The sequence below is a fragment of the Capra hircus genome, chromosome 4, assembly GCF_001704415.2.
Source record: "Capra hircus breed San Clemente chromosome 4, ASM170441v1, whole genome shotgun sequence".
Lineage (NCBI taxonomy): Eukaryota > Metazoa > Chordata > Mammalia > Artiodactyla > Bovidae > Capra > Capra hircus.
In genome coordinates, this window is record NC_030811.1 from 51,321,703 (window position 1) to 51,344,611 (window position 22,909).

The 22,909-nt window shown below is 56.4% G+C and overlaps 3 protein-coding genes and 1 non-coding gene across 4 annotated transcripts; all 4 read right to left on the reverse strand.

Annotated features, from left to right (window-relative positions):
• Window positions 1,951-8,096, reverse strand: HOXA7 (homeobox A7). Its single transcript, XM_018047090.1, has 4 exons — window positions 7,572-8,096; window positions 4,281-4,459; window positions 3,349-3,936; window positions 1,951-2,376 (listed from the first exon to the last, which is right to left on the reverse strand). Exons 3-4 carry the CDS (start codon window positions 3,725-3,727, stop codon window positions 2,036-2,038), a joined length of 720 nt encoding a protein of 239 aa, XP_017902579.1. The 5' UTR covers window positions 3,728-3,936; window positions 4,281-4,459; window positions 7,572-8,096; the 3' UTR covers window positions 1,951-2,035.
• On the reverse strand, window positions 9,509-15,999 carry HOXA9 (homeobox A9). The gene is made up of 2 exons (XM_013963366.2): window positions 11,988-15,999; window positions 9,509-10,904 (listed from the first exon to the last, which is right to left on the reverse strand). Exons 1-2 carry the CDS (start codon window positions 12,565-12,567, stop codon window positions 10,666-10,668), a joined length of 819 nt encoding a protein of 272 aa, XP_013818820.2. The 5' UTR covers window positions 12,568-15,999; the 3' UTR covers window positions 9,509-10,665.
• MIR196B (microRNA 196b) lies at window positions 16,586-16,670 on the reverse strand. Its single transcript, NR_129632.1, has one exon. It is a non-coding gene; the product is annotated as a microRNA 196b (primary transcript).
• HOXA10 (homeobox A10) lies at window positions 17,705-21,464 on the reverse strand. Its single transcript, XM_018047091.1, has 2 exons — window positions 20,463-21,464; window positions 17,705-19,259 (listed from the first exon to the last, which is right to left on the reverse strand). The coding sequence occupies exons 1-2, from the start codon at window positions 21,427-21,429 to the stop codon at window positions 18,985-18,987; spliced, it is 1,242 nt and encodes a 413-aa protein (XP_017902580.1). The 5' UTR covers window positions 21,430-21,464; the 3' UTR covers window positions 17,705-18,984.

The window sequence follows — 22,909 nt, forward strand, 5'->3', positions numbered from 1 at the left end:
CAGGGACGCAGGTTTTACAGACCCAGTTGTGCCAGGGGTTTATTAAAAGAGTAATAAGAAGCCGGTCCAACCCAAGCAGGAGACGGGAGTGGAGGTCTTCGCCCGCCGAGCTGCCACTGTTCTGCGCTGTTCCCACCGCCCCTCGCCCCTTTCCCAGCCCCTCATTTTTCCGCATCCAGAGGCCCCTGTCAGGGTTTCGCAGCGGGGTCTGCGGCCAGTGCCCCTTCTACCCCTTAGCTTCATTGCTGGGTTCTGGGGCCGCCTCGCTTTTCCTGAATGTGAGGCTGGGGGCGGCACCAGAGGCCCTGAATCCTGCGTCCTTTCCCGGGCCTGGGGAATTCGGAATCAGTCGCAGGATGGTATACCTTTTGAACCCACTCTATAACCTTAGAGGAAAGGGTGGAATCCACGGAGAGTCTGGGGGAGGTTCATAGAACAGACTATAATCGAAGATTTCCGCTTTCAAGGGATCTAGAAGATGTTTGTATACACACCCAAACCAGACAAAAATCTCCAAAGAAATGTACAATTATGGACACACAGAAATGTGTGCACACAATTATGGACACAGAAATACATACAATTGTGGACTCACAAAAACACACAAAGAGGTACACATACACCTATATAAATCTCCATAGCAATCCATGAGAAAAGAGATTCAACAGGCGTATACACTAATACTTGACACCCAGCACTTGAACCCTATCCATCCTTCCATTTTTGCTGTCCCAAAGCCCTTTTGGCCATACAGACCTAGCCAGGGCTTGCTCTCCAGACATGCTTCACCCTCTCTTCCCCAGCACACTGCAACTCCCAGATAAGGCAGTCCACAGTTCTTTGTCATCAAGCATCTTTATTTTTCTGTTACATAAAACACTGTTAACTGGGCAAGATGGGAAGTGTAGGAAAATGTACCTTCCCGTTCCTGGAAGCCCAGGCTAGAGCTGAGAGGGATGAGGGGGACACAGGACAACACAGGAGATGAAGGGCACTGGTGAGGGCATCAGTCCACTCACCAGCTATAGAGTTAGCTCAAGACAACACACCATGCTACAAAGCCACCCCATTAACACATCCTTCCCAAGTCAGGACATTGCCTTACAAATGAGCTCCAAGACTATATAAATGACCCCCAAAAAATTCATTTTCAAATATACAATATTTGCCATTGCAGGAAAAGTCAGGATACACATATTCAACATAGCTGGACAGTGGGACACAGGGGCCAGGGGTGGGGGCAGGGAAGCTGGGAGCATCTCTGCAGTCCTACTAAGCAGAAGCGAACCCAGAGGCCCAGGCAGCTAGCTTGGGAATGCTCCAGAAGGAGGGGACGATGGGCCTGAACATGAGGTGCCCAGACCAAAGAAAGAGAATTCTAGATTGTAGCACTTAGAATGCTTTGGAATAAATATATTATTTTTCCATTTAAATAGAAGCCAATGCCCTGGTCCCCGGATCCCAGCGCCTTGTCAGCGCAGCCTCAGGGACCCCAAAGGCTACTAGCCGGAAGCAGCAGAGGCCTGGCCGAGGAGGGGGGAGGGTTCGGCACTAGGTAGCAGGCGAGCCATCGAGCACAAAATAGGTAGTTTGGGGCGAGTAGGTAGTACTGAGAATCAGGTCCTTGCCGGTACCGGGGGAGGTGCTGGGGGTCTGACAGTGTTGGGACACTTCTGGGCTTCCTGGGAGTGGAGCCCCTCTGGGGCTGGGCCCATAGGTAGTTTGGGAGTGCCTCTCCCGGAGGAGGCCTGTGCTAGGTAGTATTTTAACCGTGCCAGCGCAAAGCTGGTCGGCCTAGGGTTGGGGGTGTCTGTTGGGGGTCCTCAGAGGCAGAGGGGATCCCCAACGGGACCCAGTCTGGTGACTGTTCAGTCCAAAAAATTTTGGGAGCTGGAGTGGGTAATGGGGTAGATTGGGCGCGGGTTGGGGAGTGGGGTTTTTTTTTTTTTAACATTTTCTTATTATTTTTTTTTCACTTTTGTAAATAAAATCAGTCTCTAAAGACGCTTTCCAGACTGCCTGGGGCAGCCGGGCCTCATTCCTCTTCCTCCTCGTCCTCGTCGTCGTCCTCCTCGTCGTCGTCCTCGTCGTCGGCCTTGTCCGCGGCGGCGGCGGCGGCGGCGGCGGCTGCAGAGGCGGCGGGCGCGGCACCCTCGGGGGCGCCGGAAGCGGCCGGACCCTCCTCCTTATGCTCTTTCTTCCACTTCATGCGGCGGTTCTGGAACCAGATCTTGATCTGGCGCTCGGTGAGGCAGAGCGCATGGGCGATCTCGATGCGGCGGCGCCGCGTCAGGTAGCGGTTGAAGTGGAACTCCTTCTCCAGCTCCAGCGTCTGGTAGCGCGTGTAGGTCTGGCGGCCCCGCTTTCGGTCCGGCCCTGTGAGCAGACACATGGACACATGGACACACGGACAGACAAGCCGACAGGGACACAGGCCAGGGCATCAACCCGGCTGCCATTCAGAAGCGCGCACCTCAATCCGGGCCCTGACCCAGGTCCGAGTCCCCCTCCACCCTGCGCCCCCAACCTGAGCTGGGGGAGGAGCGGGAGTGTTAGCGGAAGACCCCGACTGCGGGGCCAGACGCGCAGGCAGCTCTGTGAGGGGGGAAGGCGCAGAATCCCAACTTTACAACCGCTCTTTCCAGCCGGCTAGGCTTCCACAATGTCCTGCTTCCCCCTGACAAAGGGAAATTGTAAATATAGAGTGTGGGCAAGTGGGAGACGCTGCGCTTTTGCCATTCAAAGGCGAGCCAGCCGCTTCCCCGCCTAGCTAGGCAAGTGGGAGACCCTCTCCGGCGGCCCTCACTTCAAGGGCGCCTTTCCTCCCCAGCAGCCCGCGCCCCCATCCCCAGACCTTCCTAGGGCACTGGGCTCTCTGCCTCCACTCCCACCCATCCGTCCCTCCCTGCCTTTAAATGGCCCCTGGCACAGGAGCGCATGAGGGACCCAAAAGGGTTTAGCTCTCCCTGCTTTTGAGAAGAAAAGCCAGGCTGAAAGGAAAAGGAGGAGGGAGAGAGAAGAAAGGGAGGGAGAAAGAGAGAGGATACGAGAATAGCGAACAAACCAACTTAATGTTGAGATTCCAAGGCAAATGGAGTTAAATAAATTTACGAGGATCGAACCCATTAATTGGGCCATAAAAAGTTTTATGAGCCTCATTTACATACAATGCTAGGAGCTCTCCATGCTATGGCGCCTCGGCTCTAATTAAAACCAGAAAGGCAGCGCCGCCAGGAGTCACGGGGCCGGCGGCTCGCAGCCGCCTCGTTCCGCGCTCCGCGCCCCCAGCCCGGAGCTCCCAGCTCCCAGTCCGCCCACCCACCCGGCCCGCCTAGCGGCTGCGCCTACCTGAAGACCGCATCCAGGGGTAAATGCGGAAATTGGCCTCGGCCGAGCCGTGCAGCGCGCCTTCGTCTGCCTTGTCGCAGGCGCCTTTGGCGAGGTCACTGCAGAGCCCCGGGATGTTTTGGTCGTAAGAGGCGCAGGGCAGGTTGCCGTAGGCGTCGGCACCCAGGCCGTAGCCAGACGCGAAGGGGTTCTGATAGAGGGGGCTGTTGACATTGTACAAGCCCGGTACGGTCGAAGGGAAGGCGCCGGCGGCCGCCCCGTAGCCGCTTCTCTGCGAGTTTGGCGCAAAGGAGCAAGAAGTCGGCTCGGCATTTTGGAACAGAGAAGTCCCCGCCGTATATTTGCTAAAAAGCGCGTTCACATAATACGAAGAACTCATAATTTTGACCTGTGATTTGTTGTCCGGCAGCTTTCAGTGTCGGTTTTACGAGGTAGCGTGATATATGATAACATTACACCCCCAGATTTACACCAAACCCCATTTTCTTTTGGACGGAGCTCGCTGCAGCACGTGACCGCCCACATGACCGCCTCCGCCAATCTCAGCCGTCCTCACAGGTGGTCTCGCTCGGCTGGGCCCGCGGCAGCCTAGAATGGAAGGGAAAGAGGCTCAAATATGTGGCCAACGAATCTGTCCGCGCCCAGCCGGCCTCGCGCATCCCGCGGGAAAAGGACTCCCAAGGCACCGAGTGGAGGCTCCGCGCGCCGCCAGCCCGGACCCCTGGCCGGCAGAGGCCGCGTGGAACCGGCCGGGCGCAGTCCCTTCCTTGCTTATTCCCGGACGCTGGACCAAGCTGGCGGGTCCTCCCTGCCCCTCTTTTCTGCCCACTCTACCCAACCCAGGGAGGGTCTCTGCGCTCCCAAGTACCGGCCCTCTACTCGGTGGCCAAGCGGACAAGTTTCAGCTCTGGGCAAATGGACTCTTTGCTTACGTTCCCCGTCCCAAGTCCAGTGGGCCAGAGGCCGAATTAGACTCCAATCCAGATGGGGCCGGCGCAGCGTCGCTTTCAGCTGCCGCAAGAAGGCCACCGCTGACTGGAACCATGTGGTTGGAATAAAGTCAAGTTCTCCCAGCTTCCTTTCCTTAATCGGCGGCGCACTGTTTATCCGCCTAAAGGAAACAGTGAAATATCTATTAATGAGCCTCATTTGCCAGTAGATTTATTAACGTGAGGTTTCCCTCCCTCCTCCCGAACACCGCTGGCCCGTCAGGCTCTGTGCGTTCTCTCCTGGGCACCTGGCTGGCCTCTGGCAGCCGAAGACATGCCCGGACACTCTTTTGTCCTCCGGCAACTCTTGGTTCCTCTTCGCTCAGAGGGAACCAAATCTCTTTCCAAATCTCTTTCGCCCGGCCTGTTGGGACCTCAGGCTCACACCTTTCCAGGTGCCAATGTTACTATAAGGTTTCTGGTAGCCTTCACTGGGGACATCCCTGGGCCTCGGCTACCTTCTCTTGGGCCCGGATGCCTGGGAGCCAAACATGCTATAGAGCCAATTTGAAGAGAAGAGAGGCCCCAGGGGCCTGGGGACCGAAACCCCTATGTTTCTCCATTTCTTTTGGAGACCTCCAAACAAAAGACGAGACCCCCTCCCCTTTCAGACCTTTTCCAAAAGGCCACCCAGCTCTGGCAGCTTTACCTTTCCAAGGACTGGCTTTACTTTTCCAAAACTGAAGCACAAAGTAGTCTCACTCACTCCCACCCAGGGCCCCCACTCTAAGACCTTACTTTCCCAAGCCTCCAATCTCCGGCGCAGGGTTGGAGCACCCTAGAGGGTAGTGGGGCGACCCTTCCCCTATATGCCTCATAAACTGACCAGACTTCGATGGAAGCCCAGCGGCCGGGTCAGTACCCCTTTTACTGCTCAGCTCGATTGCACACCATAAACCCGACCTCACAATGGAATTGCCCCGGAAATTCTCCTCTGAGTTATAGAGTTTGATTCCTTGTGTACAAAGCACTTCCCATCACTTTCAGAGGGTTCAGGCCGTCCCGTTCACCGCACACTTTCAGGGGTCCCAGAAGCACAAAAGGTGACAGGAGGGTTCACGGTTGGATGAAAATGGAGTCCCAGCTCTGGCCTAGTGGACTGCCTGAGGCATAGGTGGGGAAGTGGGGGCTGTCTGAGCAGGTGGGTGCCTGGTGGTTCCCCCTGGGGGCACAGGGGCCATGGTGTGGCAATATCCAGGGATGCCCTTTATGGAGGACCAGGGTGACAGTGTGTCCCCGTTGAGGAATGGAGGGGGTAAGACTGGTAGGAATGAAAAAATCAAATATTCCAAATAGCATTACTTTCTGGCAGGAAATAAAAACCTAAGAAAATTAAAGAAAGACCAAACAAACAAAAAGCTAAGAGATCAAAGAAGCGGAATTAGACAGCTTTAGACCAATAAATTGTTCCTCGGGTGACACAGAGCAAGATGCAAAGAGAAAGACCGGCTCCGCCGCCGCCGTCTGTCTAGACTCCGGGGACTGGAGCAGCCAACAGCTATGGCGTTTGTAGTAGAACCTGCCCTAGTGGGGCGACCGGACAGGCCGAGGGGGAGCAATTTCTGGGAGCGCAGGAAAGGGCCCGTTCCCAGCCAAGGGGTCTGGGAGCCCGTGCCACAAGCTCATCCCTGCCCGAGTTTTGTTGGGAGCAGGTCCAAGCCGTCCTGGCAGAACGCACTGATCCTCCTCCTGGGCCAAAGAGGATCCAGATACTGCCAGCAAGGCCTCAGTCTTTCTGGGCCCAAGTCAGCCAACCCGGCCGAGCCCCACGGGTGCTGAAACCTCCCTTTCGTTTCTGAGCTTCTCTCTCCTCTCTTGCCTTCTGCAGCGGCGTTTTAAAACGGAAAAGCCGGACAACACCAGGCTTTCAATGTGGCCTCTTTAAAGGCGTGTTCTTGAGCCTCCGGCTTTCTATTTATTTGGCCGAACAGACACATGCGCTGGATTAAATGTGATAATATTCACACAAATACTCGTTGACGCTCAACCTGAAGCAGGCCACGTGAAGGCGGGTTTCTTATTAGCCGAGTGGTCTTTAGATAAAGACATTTTCCTAGGGCTCTCCTGGAGCTGGGGTCCTACCTAGCTAGCAAAGTGTTTCCCTTGCTTTTCTTTACCAAACAGTCCTCAATATTGAAATCCAGCTAAGAAGGTAAACTCAGCTCTGGGGCGGTGAGTGGAGCCTGCCAGAAGTTGGGCGGCTGAAGATTTGCTTCTATAAACGTTGCCACACGCACCCCGCGCTCGGGTTGCGCGCCTCTTATGCACCCAATGCGCAGTCTTCCATCGCAGCCCTGACAGAGACTCATCCCTGACGAGTGCAGAGGCGCTCCGGAGGACGCGGGGTCCCGTCTGCGCGCCTCCCGGACACCCGCCGGCCAAGGGCAAGAGAGGCCTTACCCTGGGCAGTCCACGAGGCCTCCGAGTTCCGGTCAGGCTTGCACCTACCTGAGCCCTCCGTGACCGGTGACCACCGATCTGCTCCTTCGCCGTTTATTTAAAGTTACGTAAACCGAGCTTTGTATCTGCGGCTTGGAGACACGGCCACTGGCGACTCTTGGGGAAGTTATAAAACCTCTTTCACCAAAGGCTGTAAAATCTTATGTATTAAGGAGATATAATGAAGGCGTGTGTTTGTAATACCAACGTGTGTATATAAACAGAAAAGGGAGGGGAGCGAGACAGACGGATAGTGACGCCCAGGAGACAAAAAAACGCAGTACCGGGTTTTACAGCGTGTACAGCGCCGAGACGTAGGTTGTAAACATTTTGTGGGCTTGGCGGAGATTATTACAACCCAAATAAACGCACTGCGTGGCGTATTCACAGGGCTCAGGAGTGCTTCGGAGCGGTTCTCTGCTTGCTTTTGTATTTTCCTTCTGAAACCATTCTGCACCCAGGGCTGATCCTCGCAAACGCAGAAACGCACCCGGCCTCCCCCTGTTAGGGTCTGAGGCATATACCCTCGTCCAGGGTCGAGGGTCGGCTCGAATGGGATTGGGGTTCCCTCCCTCCCGCTCCTCGCCTCTTAAGCTGGGGACGGACGCCAGAGTAGCCTTGGTGCCTCCACTACCCAGGAAATAGCAAGGGCGGCTTTCACCACGTGAACTCCTGTCCTGGAGCTGGGATGTAAATATAACTATTTTAAATATCATGTATTTTAGAATAACCAAAGCAGTTCCTGGTCCGGGTCCCAGGATTCCCCATCCTTCCCGACCCACACTAGACAATTACCAAGAATGCCTTTACGCCCAATTCTCAGCCGCCTGATTGTACCGTGACGTTTTTAAGGCGGCCGAGTCCCGGGGTCCTGGCTCGCCTGCGAGTGCTGACTCTCCCTGCACCGGGACGCAGCCTTCGGGGGGTCTCTCGGGTCGCCGCAGGACCCTTGGCCACTGTGTATGCCCTCTGCGCGCCCTCTGGAGGGTCACCAGGTCCAAGGGCTGTAGGCCTTAGTCCTGGTGTCTGTCCGCCGGTCGGTCGCGTTCTCCGAGTGTCGTGAGGCCCCGAGGCTTGTCCCAGGGTGGGAACGGTCACCCTAGATCGGTCCCCGCGATTGGAGCTACCGCCCCGCAGCCTCGGGATAGCGGCAGCACCGCAGCGCTAGGCCCCCTGCCCAGGATGGGGAGCGGAGCGAAGAGGGCGCAACCTGTGCAGGTCAGGCGAGACCCCGCCGCTTGCTTTTTTTTGTTCCCAGCGAGGCTTCTGGCCACGCGTGAGCGGCACCGAAAATATACGACCGCCGTTCGCTCAAATCCGGGCCTCCCATTCCAGAAGAGCTTGCATCAAGTCGACATCTTAGGAACTTCCCAGGGTCGCGCCGGCGGGAGATGGCGGCGCCGGTGCCTCTTGCGTGGAGCCATACTGCCATCTGCTGGCCGCGCCTTGACACTGCAGCCCAACCGCCCGGGCTGAACTTCCTCAGCAGCCTCCGCCGGTCCGGGGTACCACTTTCCAAGCCGGGCAAGGGCCCATCCCCGGGGGGTCTGCACGGAGCCCGGAATCTACACTGCCGAGAGGGCAGTGCCCATAAAAAAAAAGAGCTGTTTCCGCAGCCGGTTTATCGGCGGCAGACAGAGCCAACAAATGAAAGGGCTTTGGTGGAAAATCTTAATTGGGGCTGGACAGTTGTAAACCCATTAAGGGCCGAATTCCAGACAGTTCGCAGACCCGGCCTTTATGGCACACCCTCACTGCCCATTCTTTGAAGTTTCCTCTGTCTGCAACAACAGAGGGCGTCCCAACCTGGCGGCAGGGTGGGGGTGGGGGTGAGCGGACGCCCCATCCTCCGTTGTCCCCGTTCCCCTTTTCCGCACCCAAACACATATAACTTTGCAGAAATCGAGGGCAGGGGGGCGGGGAGGCAAGAAAAGAAAAGTGGGGTAGGAGGCTGAACCCTCCGCCACATCTAGAAGCCGTTCGGGCCTCCAAGTTGTGGCCGTTCCCCCCGCAGCCCTTTACACCCCATAAACGGTAACAGCCCTCATTTTCTTTTATGGCGCTTGGGGCTGGTCGGTTGCCCGGGCTCTGCCTCTGTCAGGACTTGTGCTTGGGAGAGGTGTTCGGGGGCGGGCTAGCCTGGCAGGATGCGGGGGGGGGGGGTGCGGGGGAGCAGGCAAAATCCAGTCCCCTGGGAGCCGCCACTGTCCGTGCCCGCGGCCACGTTGGGGCGGCCGGGCTTCAGATTCCCTCCTGGTAGAGGCCTTAGGAGGCAGCTCTCAGTCCTGCCACTGCCTTCCCAGCTTCCCCTACCCACCCCACCAGGGACGATCCAGGGCCCCCTCCAGTCGCGGTGGACCCGGGTTTGGGGAAATTCTTGGGGCGCCAAGACGAAAGAATGGTCATTCCCAGGCACTGGACAGCCGTAAGCGACATCCCAGCCCAGCCAACTTCTCTGAAGCCTCCCCGCAGTCCCGCAACGGGACACAAAGCCGGGAGCAGGGCCTCTCCGCCCCTTGTCCACTGTTCCTCTGCTCGCAGACTGCAGTCGCCAGGCAGCCGGCGAGGGAGGCAGAGCGGAGGGCCGCCTGGGTCTGGCTGCTGCAGGTTCATGCTCCCAAGCCAGGGACACAAGTGAGCTCTGTCCTTCCTTTCAGCCGGCCTGCCACCCCCCAGACTACCCAGGCTCCCCTGCCCCAGAGAAGAAGGTGCAAAGAGCTGACCCACAAAAATTAGAAAAGAATCAATATATTTTATTGGCAAAAAGTTAAATATCATTTCAACACAACAATTTGGTCAGTAGGCCTTGAGGTAACTATTGCAAAATATACAGTGTGCATTCAGCCTGATGGAAACCCCAGATTCATCAAGGATACAAATCTACAGTAGCCCAATGGCGGTTTCATAGTGTATAATTTATTATCAATAAAATTAACTCCATTACAATAAGCATTCATTTTTTCCCCAATTAAAATTAAACGTAAACCATAGGTAGTAACCATCTGCACATACGTAGTATAGCTCCAAATTTCCTCACTGTTTGGTGCAAAAACAATATTCAAGCTTGTTTACTTTTTCTTTAATATGTGGATTATATATATACAATGGACAAGATAGATCTAGAGAGCATGTAGAAACTAAAATGTCCGCATTTCAAAAATGGAGAAAACCATGAATCTATGCATCCCGGAGAATGCTTTCTTTTTTTGTTTTAAAATTTTATGTCACTGGGAAATCCTTACAGCTAGTTTACAATCAAAGGTTAACAGCCTAGTTACACAGAAGACATATTCCACTACAGAGCTATACTCTATGCAACTGCTTTCTCCCCTCATAAACAACCTGAGTTCAAATCGAATTCTAGCTTTCACAATCACAAGGGGTGCATCACCCATCACAGAAGTTTGAGTCACAAAACATAATTACCACAATAAAACACAGTATTCAAGTATCTGGGCAGATCGCTCTGCCGCACAAAGAGCAAATTAAATTAACTACACACAGTCTAAAAACTATACAGCCCGCCGTCAATAGTTGTGCATTATAAAAAGGTAGTTTTTTTGTTTAAGTCAGGAACAGGTAGATTTTTTTTTTTTAATATATACAAGCTAGCACATAGAACCATCAGCGCTAATGCCCCCGCTTTTTTTTTTTTTTAATCTTATAGAAAATGGAAAGCTTACAATACCTCCTCCATCAAAGTGGCAGGCCAAGGAACCAGCCTGAACAGGGTTTGCCTAGGACTTGAGGCCTGGAGTATCCAACTGCCTTGTTGGAGGCCTAGGTGGAGGCTGGGGTGGGGTGGGGTGGGGTGGGGTGGGGGTAGAAAGGGACGGGCAATTCTTTCTCTCTAGCTCACTCTCTCTTTTCTAAACGAACTCGAGTCGCATCACTCGTCTTTCGCTCGGTCCTTGTTGATTTTCTTCATTTTCATCCTGCGGTTCTGGAACCAGATCTTGACCTGCCTCTCCGTAAGGTTGAGCAGTCGGGCCACCTCGTACCTGCGGTCCCGGGTGAGGTACATGTTGAACAGAAATTCCTTCTCCAGTTCCAGCGTTTGGTGTTTTGTATAGGGGCAGCGTTTCTTCCGCGTGGAGCGAGCGTGGAGCCAGTTGGCAGCCGGGTTACCTGCGGGTGGGGGACAGAGATTGGGGGATTTAGGAGGTGAATAAGCACACCCACCCCCCTCCGCTGGGGGCTAGGAAAAGTCCTGGGGTCTTCAGCCAAAGTGCAGGACGCTGCTGAACTGGTTAGGGAAGGCAGCCGAGCCTCGGATACAATGGAACCCTGGCAGACAGACGCAGGGACGGTCACAATTGCACGCCTGTAAACCTCGGCTCCCACCAGCCCCCCGTCCCACCCGGACCCTTCTTTCTCCTCCTCTGTCCTCCTTTCCCCTCCTCTGTTTCCTCCCACTCTCCACACGTTGTGTAAGAAGTGAAATTTGCAAACAGCTCTCTTTCTTGCCACACAGGAGGACACCACGCTGCCATGTGTTCCTTAGCAAGCTTAATATTCTATTCTCCCTCTCACTGATTCTCTTTCCTTCCCACCTTTCCATCTACTCTCCCCATTCCTTATTTTGACCTCCCTGGAAGGCTGTGGGAGCTGGCCAGGCCGGTATGGCGCCCCTAGGCACCCCAAGGCCGTAGATCACTTCTCCAGTTTATTTGAAAAATCTAGCACGGGGACTCTCGCGTCCCGGTCGCCTGCAGCCGCATCTTAGGCAGGGTTTACGCCGCCACTGGCTGAAGCAAGAAGTGGAGAGAATCGGCCGTCTTCCCCAGAGTCCCGGGTCAGGCTGCCCGGGCTGCAGTTGCTACCGCCGCTCCCGGACAATCTAGCCGCACAAAAGGCTTTCTCTGACGCGTCGCTTTCGAAGAATCTCGCCCAGAGTATCTCTGTCTTGGTCCCGGGCAAGCCAAGGAGAGGGTCACCAGGTCTCGGGTCGTCCCGCAGCGCCTGCCCCGCCCCCTCTCTAGGCAGCCGCCGCCTCCCCTCCCCCGAAGCCCGGCAGGCCGGCTTGTCACTGCTTTCTGGACTTGGGGGGGCCCCATCCGAGGAGGCTTCCCAAACAGCAACTTCTGGCTCCCGGCCTTTGCTCAGGAGGCTCCCAGCGAAGGCGAATTCAGGCTCCGGAGAAAGCTGGAGGGCCGGCAGATCCGGGTGGCCGGCGTGGAGGCGGTGGCCGGCCTGGAAGGAGACACTTACTGGGATCGATGGGGGGCTTGTCTCCGCCGCTCTCATTCTCAGGATTGTTTTCGGAGAAGGCGCCTTCGCTGGGCTGTTTTTCTCTATCAACTGGAGGAGAACCACAAGCATAGTCAGTCAGGGACAAAGTGTGAGTGTCAAGCGTGGGACAGTCACCCCTTCTGGCCGACAGCGGTTCAGGTTTAATGCCATAAGGCCGGCTGGAGGGCAAGCCCGCGAAGGAGAGCGCGCCGGGCGTGGGCTCCAGCCAGGAGCGCATGTACCTGCCGTCCGGCGCCGCCGCCGCCACGGGCGCCTGGGGGTGCACGTAGGGGTGGTGGTGATGGTGATGATACACGGCCGCGGGCACCGTGTTGGCGCCCGCCGCGTGCACCGGGTTCCACGAGGCGCCAAACACAGCCGCCTTGGACTGGAAGCTGCAAGGGCTGAAGTCGGGGTGCTCGGCCAGCGCCGCGGCCTGCCTGGGGGGCTGGCCCAAGGCTCCCGGCGCGTAGCGGCCCGCGCCCAGCTCATCCGCGGCATCAGCGCCCAGCAGAAATGAGTCCACGTAGTAGTTGCCAAGGGCCCCGGTGGTGGCCATCTCCGTGCCCCGCGCCTGGCCGGCCAGGCCCGACCCGCGGAAATTATGAAACTGCAGATTTCATGTAACAACTTGGTGGCACCGGGGGGGGGGGAGTACAGTCACCTAATAAGTTGCCGGCGCCCGCGCCCCCATTGGCCGCGCGCGTCACGTGCCCGACCGGCAGAACAATAACGCGTAAATCACTCCGCACGCTATTAATGGCCCGGTGTTTTGCAGTCATAATTTTTATAGCAAAAGCCATATGTTTTTATGCAAAGGGATCGTGGCGCTTCGCGATCGGGTTTGTTTTAATTGTGGCCAACGAAGATTAAAAGATCAAATCTGGCCTTGCCTCTGTACTCCCTCCCCCCCCCCACCCCGCCACCTCCAGACACACACTTCTTAAGCGGACTATTTTATATCACAATTAATCACGCCATCAGCAAGACGCGGGTCCCGCGCGCGAGTGCGGCCAGCAGAGCCCCTCACATAAAATTAGACAATAATTGAAGCCATAAAAAGGCAGCCAAATCGCATTCTCGCTCTACTGTATTTAAATCTATATTTATGATATTTCATAAGGAGTTATTGTTCAGAAGCCACACAGGCTGGTGGGAAGTTGGGAACGACCAACAGATTCGTTTGGCTCCTCGTGACTCGCAGCTGTAAAAATTTACGAGGACTTGGAAAGGTTAAATTAGACTTGTGTTTGGTTGGCGAGCTCCCTGTAAATAATCCTTGCGGTCCCTAGAGATGCGAGTTTACCCGGGGCTGGTCGAGAAAAGTCAAATTCAACGCAGTATCCATCCCAGACTGAGCCACCGCCACCTCTGCCGGAGCGCGCTGGACAGGGACAGGCCACCGAGAAGCCAGCACCAATTGTAAACTCCCCTCCGGCATCTGCCCGACTGGAGCGCAGGGCGCCCGGGCAGCTCCCCAAATCGCTGCTGAGCCTCCAGCGAGGGCCCCACCGAGGAGCGGCCAGGGAGAGAGTGGCCAGTCTACCCTGGGGCCACGGATTTGAGGACCTGATTGTGCCGCGCGCTCGGCTCCATCCCCGCGTACACGCACGACCAGCGCGCCCAGCTCGCGGTCCGCCGGAATCGCTATCCACACCCCGGGCGGACCCAATAGGCGTCCCAGCCGTGTGTGCCGACCTTGGAGGCCCTAATGCTGAGCTCTGCAAGCCTCGTCGCATTCCCTGAACCCGAACTGCGAAAAAACACGAAGCAGGATCAATGAAAGGCGAGTTTGCTGGCGAAAAAGCAGCTCCGCCTAAGAGACCCCTTGGCTCTAGTAGCTGGGAAGCCGTCACCGGAGCGGTTAGCCTCTAGGCCCCCGTATGAGTCCTGGGCTCCTTCCTTTCTGACCACTATCCCGGACCCGCCTAGGTTACCCACCCGACCCACGGCTCGGCAGTTACAAGGCCCAAAACTCGGGCTGCAGATCAAGTCCAGGGCTAGAAATTAAAACAGGGAGGGGCACAGGGCATTGACTGTTAATCCTATTTCTTAGCTTGGCCAAATTGAGGAAGGTATTTCTTACTCCTTAGCGTCTTTCAGAGGTAAAAGACCTCGGCCTGTATGTTAATTGGGGAACAAAACAAAACAAAACCTACCCCCAATCTGAACAGAAAGAGGCGACTCCTAAAAGGGGGTAATTAAATTCACGTGTGAACATTGTGCCTGCAAGAGTGTGTTTCTCATTAGCCCTCTTCCCTGGCGGGGAGGGCGGGCGGGCGGCATCGGTCGCTTCCATCTTCTGTATTTCCTTCATCCTCCCCAACAGTTCCAGTAATCCCCCCAAACCCGGATACATCCCTGTCCCAGGCGAAAACCCGCAAATGCCAGGCTCTCCCAGAGAATGAGGCTGCGGAGCCGCGCAGAGAGCCACTGGGTGCCCCCTTCCTCTGCTCGCGCCGGAAGAGGGAAGTGGCCGACACAATGAACTCCGACGTGGCCGGTCCAGGCCGCCTCAGCCCCCTCCTCCCTAATATTTTACTTTCCTTGTAAATTCCTCCGCCGTATCCCCACCCCCACCGCAGCCCAGGGTGTCCTAAATATCGACCCCTTAGATTTTCATTAAGAAAAATTAACTCTGGAGGAAACCTTGACTCCTAATTGTAATTGTCTGCAAACAGCCTGGACACGCCTGGTTGCCTTTTCCTTTTTTTTTCGGTAACCAGAGAAGACACCAATTATTGTTAGTAAAATATGTGTAAAATAAAACAGACTATGCTTCTTTAAATAACCTTAGACTTTCCAAATAGAATGGCTTCTAAATAATTATCCGGCGTTGAGAATTAAACACTCCTTACTGGTGCCAGGAAAAGGGGGAAATCACAAAACTAAATATTATTATTCCTATTTAGCCTACAGGTTTGGGGAGAGAATATTCAGGCTTTTGTGTTTGCTTTTATTTTGGAGGTGAAAGAGATTATGTGTGCATAAAGAAACAATAAATGGGTGTAATTACAAACTGCCTTTTCTAGCCTGAGAGTTCCAAAACCTTGGCCTCCAAAACGAATCCACTACTCAAGTCCTGAAAAATGGCAGAGAGGAATTGAGGAGAATATCCTGTGACAGCCTCTCCGATAACAGGAGGGCAGGCTGGGCAGTGAAAATAGTTTCCGGGCTGCTGGAGCTGGGAAGGGAAGCACTGTTCCGTGTGCTTGCGCCTGAAGGCCCCTAGGTGTGTTGGATTCCCAGGGGTGGAAATTGTTTTCAGTTCCCGGTAATGAGAATGGCCTCACTGGCTTCAAACCGTGGACTACAACTTGGAATGCGGACACAGCGTCTAGAATTTAGGCCTCCTTTCCCCTATTATATGAACCACACTGGCACTGGAACGGTTCCCTTCTCTAGTACTGTCCCCACAAGGATGTCATATCTGACATCCTCTGACCCTAATAGAAACTACTGACAAGCAAACAGCCAATCTTTGCCCTACCGGGGCTCCCTTATCGCGATTAACGCCGGAGTCTGGACCAGCAGGCCGGGAATCCAGAGGAAGCCTTGTGGCAGTTCCCTGCGTGTCGTTCCACCGAGCCTGGCTGAGCCCAGGACTCAGCCTCATCTCCCCAATGAAGTCAGCGAAGGCCTCCTTGCCCTCGGAATGGGCACACAAAACGACGCGAATTCCCCCCAATCAGATCGCCTAGGCTGCCGTTCAGGACCCGCGGAGTAGGAACGCCAGGCCGCCGCCATCCGGTCGTGATCATAACCGAGGCCTTGCCTGGGCCACGGCACACCAGGCCGAGATCCACAGCCCTAGACAGCCGCGCCCCTCCAGCTCTTCCTCAGCAGATTCCCACCTCTGCTTGAAAGCGCATGGAAAAATAAGACACCCCCCACCCCGCTCTCCCCAAACAAGCCCTGTATCTCTCCCCCGGGTTCCTCCCAAAGGAATAGTTGGGGAGGAGACAGAAAGAAAGAAAACTGGACACAGACTGAAGGCGGAAGAAAAAAGGAAAGAGCAAACAAGAAAAACAGAGGAAGGAAGGAGGGAAGGAAAGAAGGAGGAAAGAGTCAAAGGCAGCTCTTGGGAGTAGACAGAGGTTTACAGAGAGAAGGGTAAGTGACAAGGCCAGTATCCCAGCCCCTGTCAGCCCTGTCCGCTTCCTAGTTTAGGCTGAATCTCCACTGGCAAAGCGATCTTTCCTCATCTGGTACCCCGGATTGGGCTGGAGGTGAATGGCAGGAGAACGGCGGAGTCCCTGGCCAGGCGCAGGCCGGCAGCTGGAGAGGCCCAGGACAGAGGCGTGCGCCCCTGACCTTGAATGGCCCGGGGCTCAGAATTCCTACCACGCCCCTGGCGTCTGCGAAGGAGCAGGTAACCTGACCGTACCTGCTCCAGGCCAGGTAGGGGGGTGGGAGGGGGATGAGGCCGGCAGCCTGGCAGAGCGTTGAGGAGGCAGGGTCCAGACTCCTATGCGGGATAAGCCGAGGTTGCCACCGCAGGCCTGGCACGACCAGGGGTTGGATGCCCCGCCCGGCCCGGCCCGGCCTCCGCGCGCACAGGTACCTGGAGACGATTTCAACTGAAGTAATGAAGGCAGTGTCGTGCTGTCGAGAGAAAGGTGGATCCCAACAACAGGAAACTACCTAAATCACCGACCAGTTCTGTTGCTGCCCGCTTGGAGCTGCCTCGCCTGCCGCCGCCGCCGCCGTTACTGCCGCCGCCACCACCGCCGCCAAGTGAGAACCCTGCGATCGGGCCTGGCCCCTCGCCAACCTGCGCCCGCCGCTGCCGCTGAGTGCCCCCGGGGCTGCCGTTAAGGCATCACTGAGGAAGAAGCCACCGGCCCCGGTAAAGTAAACCTGGGAGAAGGAAGGTAAAGGAGAGAGGAAAACGGAAAAAGGAGAGAAAGCCCGAAGAGAGGAGGGAACGAGCAGCGCGCGCGCTTGTTTCCCAAATCTTGCAGCTCAGCGAGGCGGCGCGGCGCCGAGCGGCGGCAGCCCAGGGCGATTCGCATGAGCCAGGGACAGCTCGGAGCTCGGCTCCCTGTCTGGCCTCGGCTTCCCGCGCTCGCTCCCCGCCACTCGCTCTCCCCCTCTCTCCCTCCCCGCCAGCCAGCCAGCCGGGGCGCGCGCTCCCGCGCCCCCTCCCCCCTGCTGTCGCGCCCCCCCCCACCCCCCGCCTCCCGCGAGCAGGAAACGCGTGGCCCCGCCGAGGGCGACCAGGTGGGGGAGGCCGTGCTGGGGGCGGGAGGACCCATGCAGCCCCGCCGCGGTCTACCTAACCGCTGCCGCGGACGCTAGTGACCCGCTGTGGGCCCATCCTGCTCCCCGGAATCCGAGGCTGGGGGTCATCGAGGACCAAGAGACCCACGAAATAGCCAGCCTCTGCGAACCTCCCAGGGGGCTCCCGAAACAAATCCTGTTTGGCTTCCTCTGTCTATGCAGCTCCCCTCTCAACTGAAACCACTGGTCCAAGACAGCCACAATCCAGATATACTAGCAAGTCATAAAACTGAACAAAAGCCGACAAACCTTACGGCACCAGGGCTATAGGGCCCAGACAAATTACGACCGTCTAGGTAATATTTAAATAGATGCCTAAAGTAATTGCAGGGGGCGCGGGCTAGTCCTCCTGTTGTAAAAACGGTGGACGGGATAAAGTGGAAGGTGAAGATAAGAAGTCAAAAAAAAAGAGGTAAAATTAAAAAGCTTCATTCCACAGCTTTTATTCTTCTATAAGAACATAAACATCATCTTTTTTTCCACGCACAGCAGCATTACAATATTAATTTATTCTGATTTAAGATTAGAAGTAAATAGAGCTAGAACTAACATTTATAATAATGATAGAATGCATTTGCATAAAACAAGATTGGCAATTTTTCATAATAGACATTTATACAGATTTGTATTTTATAGTTTTTTCTTTTTCTGCACCTACAGGTTTGACCCTTTTATGCATGTAACTTCACAGTATAAAGGAAACCCAGCAATGTCTCCCTTCTCTAGTCTATTCCGCTTGCTCCAGCCCTCCTCGGCTTCTGTGGATTTTGGAAAGAAAAGTGGGGGAACGGGGCGCGGGAAACCTCTGCAGAGGAGGGAGAATCGTGGTGTGCTTGTCTTATGTTACCAGTGGTAACAATTATTTAATGACAAAAAATGCACTAAATCTGCATGTATAAACAAAACTACATTCTATTATTTATCTACAGCCAGAAGGACATGGAAATTCAAAGTAACTGAAATAATTTAGTCCCTCAATGCAAGACCTTACACAAACTGGAAGAGACATTTCCTTCTCCTGGTCATTTCTTCTTATTTTAAAGCTGAGCTATCTTACAGGGGAAGGAAGAAATGAATCTTTCTGACTTTCTCAATTTTACCAATCAGCCAAAGTCAAACCCTTTTGCCAACCTGCATGTACATTTTTCTGCAAGCCCTTCTCTTTGCCAAGGAAAAAAAGAGAAAAGAAAGCCAAGGGCCTGTGCCCCCTGATTAAACACAGCCCTGCACTCCAGGCAGGCAAGCCCGGTGGCGGCTCCTTGCACCATTGACCTCAGGCCAGACACCTCAGCTGCCTACAATGGGACCTCCGCCTTCCGGCTAGGTCGCTGGCCCCGCAGGAAACCAGCTGCACGCGGAGGACAGAGGCCATTTCAAGCAGTGGAACCCCGAGACAGCACACCATCCCCGTCACCACTTGACACTTAAGACAGCATCTCTCTATAGAATTTTAGCGCGATATGGCTTTTTCCCCCAGAAAACAACAAATAAACCAGCACCAAGCAAACAGACAAAGAAACAAAAAGTCAGAACAAACCAGCCCTGCACAGATGTAACGGCCAGCGAGATGGCGAGTGTGGGAGGGAAGAATGGGGGGCTCCGGCACAGGTGCGAGTTCCTGGGCAGAGCCGAAGACAAGAGGGAGGAGAACGGGTCTCTGGACGCGAAAAGAACCACATTGCCTGGAGCTTCATCAGGAAAAATTAAAGTTGGCTGTGAGCTCCCGGATCCGGTTTTCTCGGTTCATTTTCTTCAGTTTCATCCTGCGGTTCTGAAACCAGATTTTAACTTGTCTGTCCGTGAGGTGGACGCTGCGGCTGATCTCTAGGCGCCGCTCTCGAGTAAGGTACATGTTGAACAGAAACTCCTTCTCCAGCTCCAGCGTCTGGTGCTTGGTGTAGGGGCAGCGCTTCTTCCGGCCGCTCTTTGCAGTGAGCCAGTTGGCTGCGTTTTCGCCTTTGGAAGTGCCTGGCATTTGAGAGAATAAAGAGGGGAAGGTTAAATCGAGGCCATGCGGGGTGCACGCAAGGGGGAATTCGGGTCGTCTCTACAATATGAGGGATGCCCTGAGTCACCCAGAGAGAGCTATCCCTCCCCCCTCCGCCCCTTTTAGTTTGCCGAGGGAGAGCAGTTCCTCCAAAAGTCATGTGTAAAATCGAGTGGGCCTCCCATCTACACCTACTCTCTTACATTTTCCTCCACTTTCCCCCCCAAACACCTGTTTTAGCACAAAGCTGCCATGCGCTTGCAGAAGGAACGGACTGGGAGGGCAGGCTGTATATCTTGAACTTAACGCCTTTTTTTTTGCCTCTCGCCCCAAGGCAGACAAGCATTTCCTGCAACCCCCAGGCTAGGGGGACAGGAGTGCCCACTTGGAAGGGGGGGCGGGCAACGTGGCTGTGTCTCACTCCAGCCCGGTGGTTACCCAAGGCCTGTTGAGGAGAGGGAGAAGGGCATAGCTGGGAGCTAGAGAAGGCACAAAAAACTGATTGGGGTCAAGGGCCCTCCCTCACGTCTCTCCAGGAGCCAGGGACGTGCAGTCTGGGCGGTTTCGAGTTCCAGGGGAAGAGAAATGACCCCACTCTGACTCTCAGATCAGGGCCCAGGCGTCCGGGACGGATCTGTCTTTTCTTCTCCCCGCAACGAGGATTCCCGCCCCTCAAGCAAGTTTGAAAAAAGCAAGGGGGATCGTAAACTCGAACTTCGCCGGTTAATGGGCTTATTTATTGGTGCTGGCGGCTGCTTATTTTGGATGCCTTACAAACATCCGCGCTATCTGCGGGCGAGCCACTTTCCCTCCCTCCCCCTCCCCCCCGCGTGGGCCGCGCCTCGCAGGCTGGGCCCAGACTCGGTTTTGGGTGCTCCGGGGCACGGAGAAGGGCATGCACAAGAGGGGAGTTGCTCGCCGGTGTCCTCGACTCCAGTCGGAGTGAGGGGAGGCGAGAGCAAAGAACGTCTGAGTGTGGGGAGCTAAGCCGGGACATGAATTTTTTACTGAGTCCCCACGCCCAAATATTAAAAAAGCAAGTTCACAAGGTCAGCCTGCCTGAAGCTCGGGCCAAGGCCGGCCGGCTGCTGTGCGGACTCCTGGCTCTCTGCTCCTTCCCTTCTCTGGGTCTGCCTGTCTGCCAGCCCGCCTGACTGCGGAGCCCTTCAGCGCGCCCTGCTTACCCAGGGAGTCCTTCTCGGGCGAGGCTTTGCTGCTCTCGGAAGGGGCCGGGGAGAGCTCCTCCGCGGCCGAGGATGACGCGTGCGCCTCCTCGTCGCCCTGCGAGCCCCCGCCGCCGCCGCCACCGCAAGCCAGCGTGGGGGGCGGCGGCGAATCGAGGGCTCGCTCCTTCCGGGCTGCATCCACCGAACTGGAGGCGAGCGCGGGTGGCGGGTCGAAGCCGCGCCCCGGGGGCTGAGCGGGGAACGGGCCGGCGCCGAGCTGCGGCGCGCCGCCACCGCCGCCGCCGTAGCCCTTGGCGGTGCCATAGGCCTGAGAGAGGCGGAAGTAGCCGGGCACTGGCACCCCGCTGGAGGTACCCAGGGTGCAGCCGTCGGGCGGCGGGCCCCGCGGGAAGTGGGCCAGCTCTGCAGCGGCAGACGAGCCTTTGGGGCATTTGTCAGCCGAGTCGTAGAGGCAGTAGGAGCTCTCCTCTTTGATGTTCTGCGCGAAAGAGCACGAGGTGGCCTGCGGCGGGGGCTGGGGTGGTTGCGGTGGGGGCGGCGGCTGGGGCTGCTGCTGCGGCGGCGGCCCTTCGGGCTGCTCCATACGGCACGACCTGGGCGCTTCCAGCCACAGGTCTATAGGCGCCGGCGCATAGCCGTGCGCCCCGGGACCCAGGCCCCCGCTGCCACCACCGCCGCCCGGCGACGCCGCCTCATTGCGCTTGCCTCCCAGAGCCGGGAAGATCCCGCAGCTCTGCAGCCCATAGGGCAGGTCGGCGGCGGACGGCAGGTAGACCCCGCCGTGGGCGTAGTAGCCGCCGCCGCCGCCGCCGCCCCCAGCGCCGCTGCCACCACCGCCAGCCTCGCCTCTGCCGGAGCTGATGAGCGAGTCGACCAAAAAAGAGTTCGCGGCGGGGCTCTCCGAGCATGACATTGTTGTGGGATAATTTGGCGAAGGGAGCAGATAGCCCTTTCTGGCTGACATTTCTTGTGCAAAACATGCTGAATACGATTAGCAATCCCCCCGCACCGCGGCGGGCGCCCGCAGCCAATCCTGAGCCAGAGTTTCCGCGCGACCACTCCCAGTTTGGTTTCGTAGGCGCGGGGCCGCTCTCCGAGGGCGCCCTCCAAGCCCGCGATTGATATAAATATGTAATCTGTATTGATGGGCCGCAAGACGCACACCCGATACCTCAACCCAAAGGCCAGAAGCGACGGGGGCTGCCCCAACGTGGCTGGTGGGGGGCCTGGCCCCTGGGCTCGCTCCGCCCATGCCCGGACGCGCGCCCTCCTTTGGGGTCTGTTTGAAGGGCCCCTGGGCCCCATGCAGTTAACAAGTGGGGTGTTTATGGTGCGCACCCCGGCCCTCCTTTGGGGCTCCCTGTTTTAATTTTTCGAATCAGCCACCAGACTTGGGTGCACTCTTAAAACACTAAGGGGGGCCTCAGTGCCCCAAGTTCTTCCCATTCAGCCCCAGACCCGGAGCTCTATCCCAATGTGGGGGACCTAGTCCTAAAATCACCAGGATTTTCAAAGTTTCCGAAATCCAGAGGAGAATGGAAGCTGGCAATAGCCACTTCTTTCTAGCATCGCTCACCGAACTTTCCCCAAAATGCAGTGCCCTGGCCTCTCAGCCCCAAACCTGCTCCAGTCCTCCTCCGCCAGTGGGTTGATCCTGTTAGGATCTTTGCCTATGGTGTGCTCACCTGGCTTGCCTTCTCTGCAGCTCCTGTTGGTGAACCTTGGTGGGCTGGCATCAGTGGAGGGGTCGAGGCGACTGACAGCTTTGGCTGAAAGACTTCCCCACCCTTACTCCAAGGCCAGAGCCAGGTCCAGGCACCCCACAGCCACATCACCCTTGCAGCCTCCAAGCTCATACGCCTTTTGGGGGGAAGTGAAAAAAGTGTTGATCTTGAGGGTCTTTGGCTTACCCAGAGGGGAAGACCTGGAGGGGGAAACTTGGGTGGGGTAGGCCAACGAACACCTCTGCCACCCAATTCTCGAATTCTCCCTTTAGCCTTGGCATTCGCACACGGAGGCTACAAGAACCAGTGTCACCACACTCCTGCCTCTGTCCCCTCCCCTCTTCCCCCCTCCCCTCCAAACCCACGGATGGGGCAGCCCTCACGCCCGTGGTGTGAGCATTTTAACGAGGCCCGCGGTGAGGAAATCCGTTCCCTGTGAGGCCTTGTTGGGCTTGTGGCCCAGTTATAGGCACGTTCGGAGGCCAGGCCCTTTGCTCAATAGACACCCAGGCCTCCTCCTTCCCTGGTCGTAGGGACCGCGCTCTCGGTGAACTGGAAAGGGCCGGCTCAGGGCGCTACCCCCCAAGTGTGGGCCTCATACTTGTCTCAGGAAACGCGGCCTTTTCCGGCCGGATCCAGGGAGCCCAGCACGTCGCTGCCTTGTCCCGGGCCTGCGGGCTAGGGCTAGAGCTCTCCAGGATGCCCCAGGCCTGCACGCTC

Excerpts from the sequence above, each read along its gene's own strand:
- HOXA7 (XM_018047090.1), bottom strand. The coding sequence starts at position 3,727 with ATGAGTTCTTCGTATTATGTGAACGCGCTTTTTAGCAAATATACGGCG. Across the intron at positions 2,377-3,348 it reads CCCCTGGATGCGGTCTTCAG|GGCCGGACCGAAAGCGGGGC; the intron begins GTAGGCGCAGCC and ends GTCTGCTCACAG.
- HOXA9 (XM_013963366.2), bottom strand. The coding sequence starts at position 12,567 with ATGGCCACCACCGGGGCCCTTGGCAACTACTACGTGGACTCATTTCTG. Across the intron at positions 10,905-11,987 it reads CAAGCCCCCCATCGATCCCA|GTAACCCGGCTGCCAACTGG; the intron begins GTAAGTGTCTCC and ends CCCCACCCGCAG.
- HOXA10 (XM_018047091.1), bottom strand. The coding sequence starts at position 21,429 with ATGTCAGCCAGAAAGGGCTATCTGCTCCCTTCGCCAAATTATCCCACA. Across the intron at positions 19,260-20,462 it reads GCCCGAGAAGGACTCCCTGG|GCACTTCCAAAGGCGAAAAC; the intron begins GTAAGCAGGGCG and ends CTCAAATGCCAG.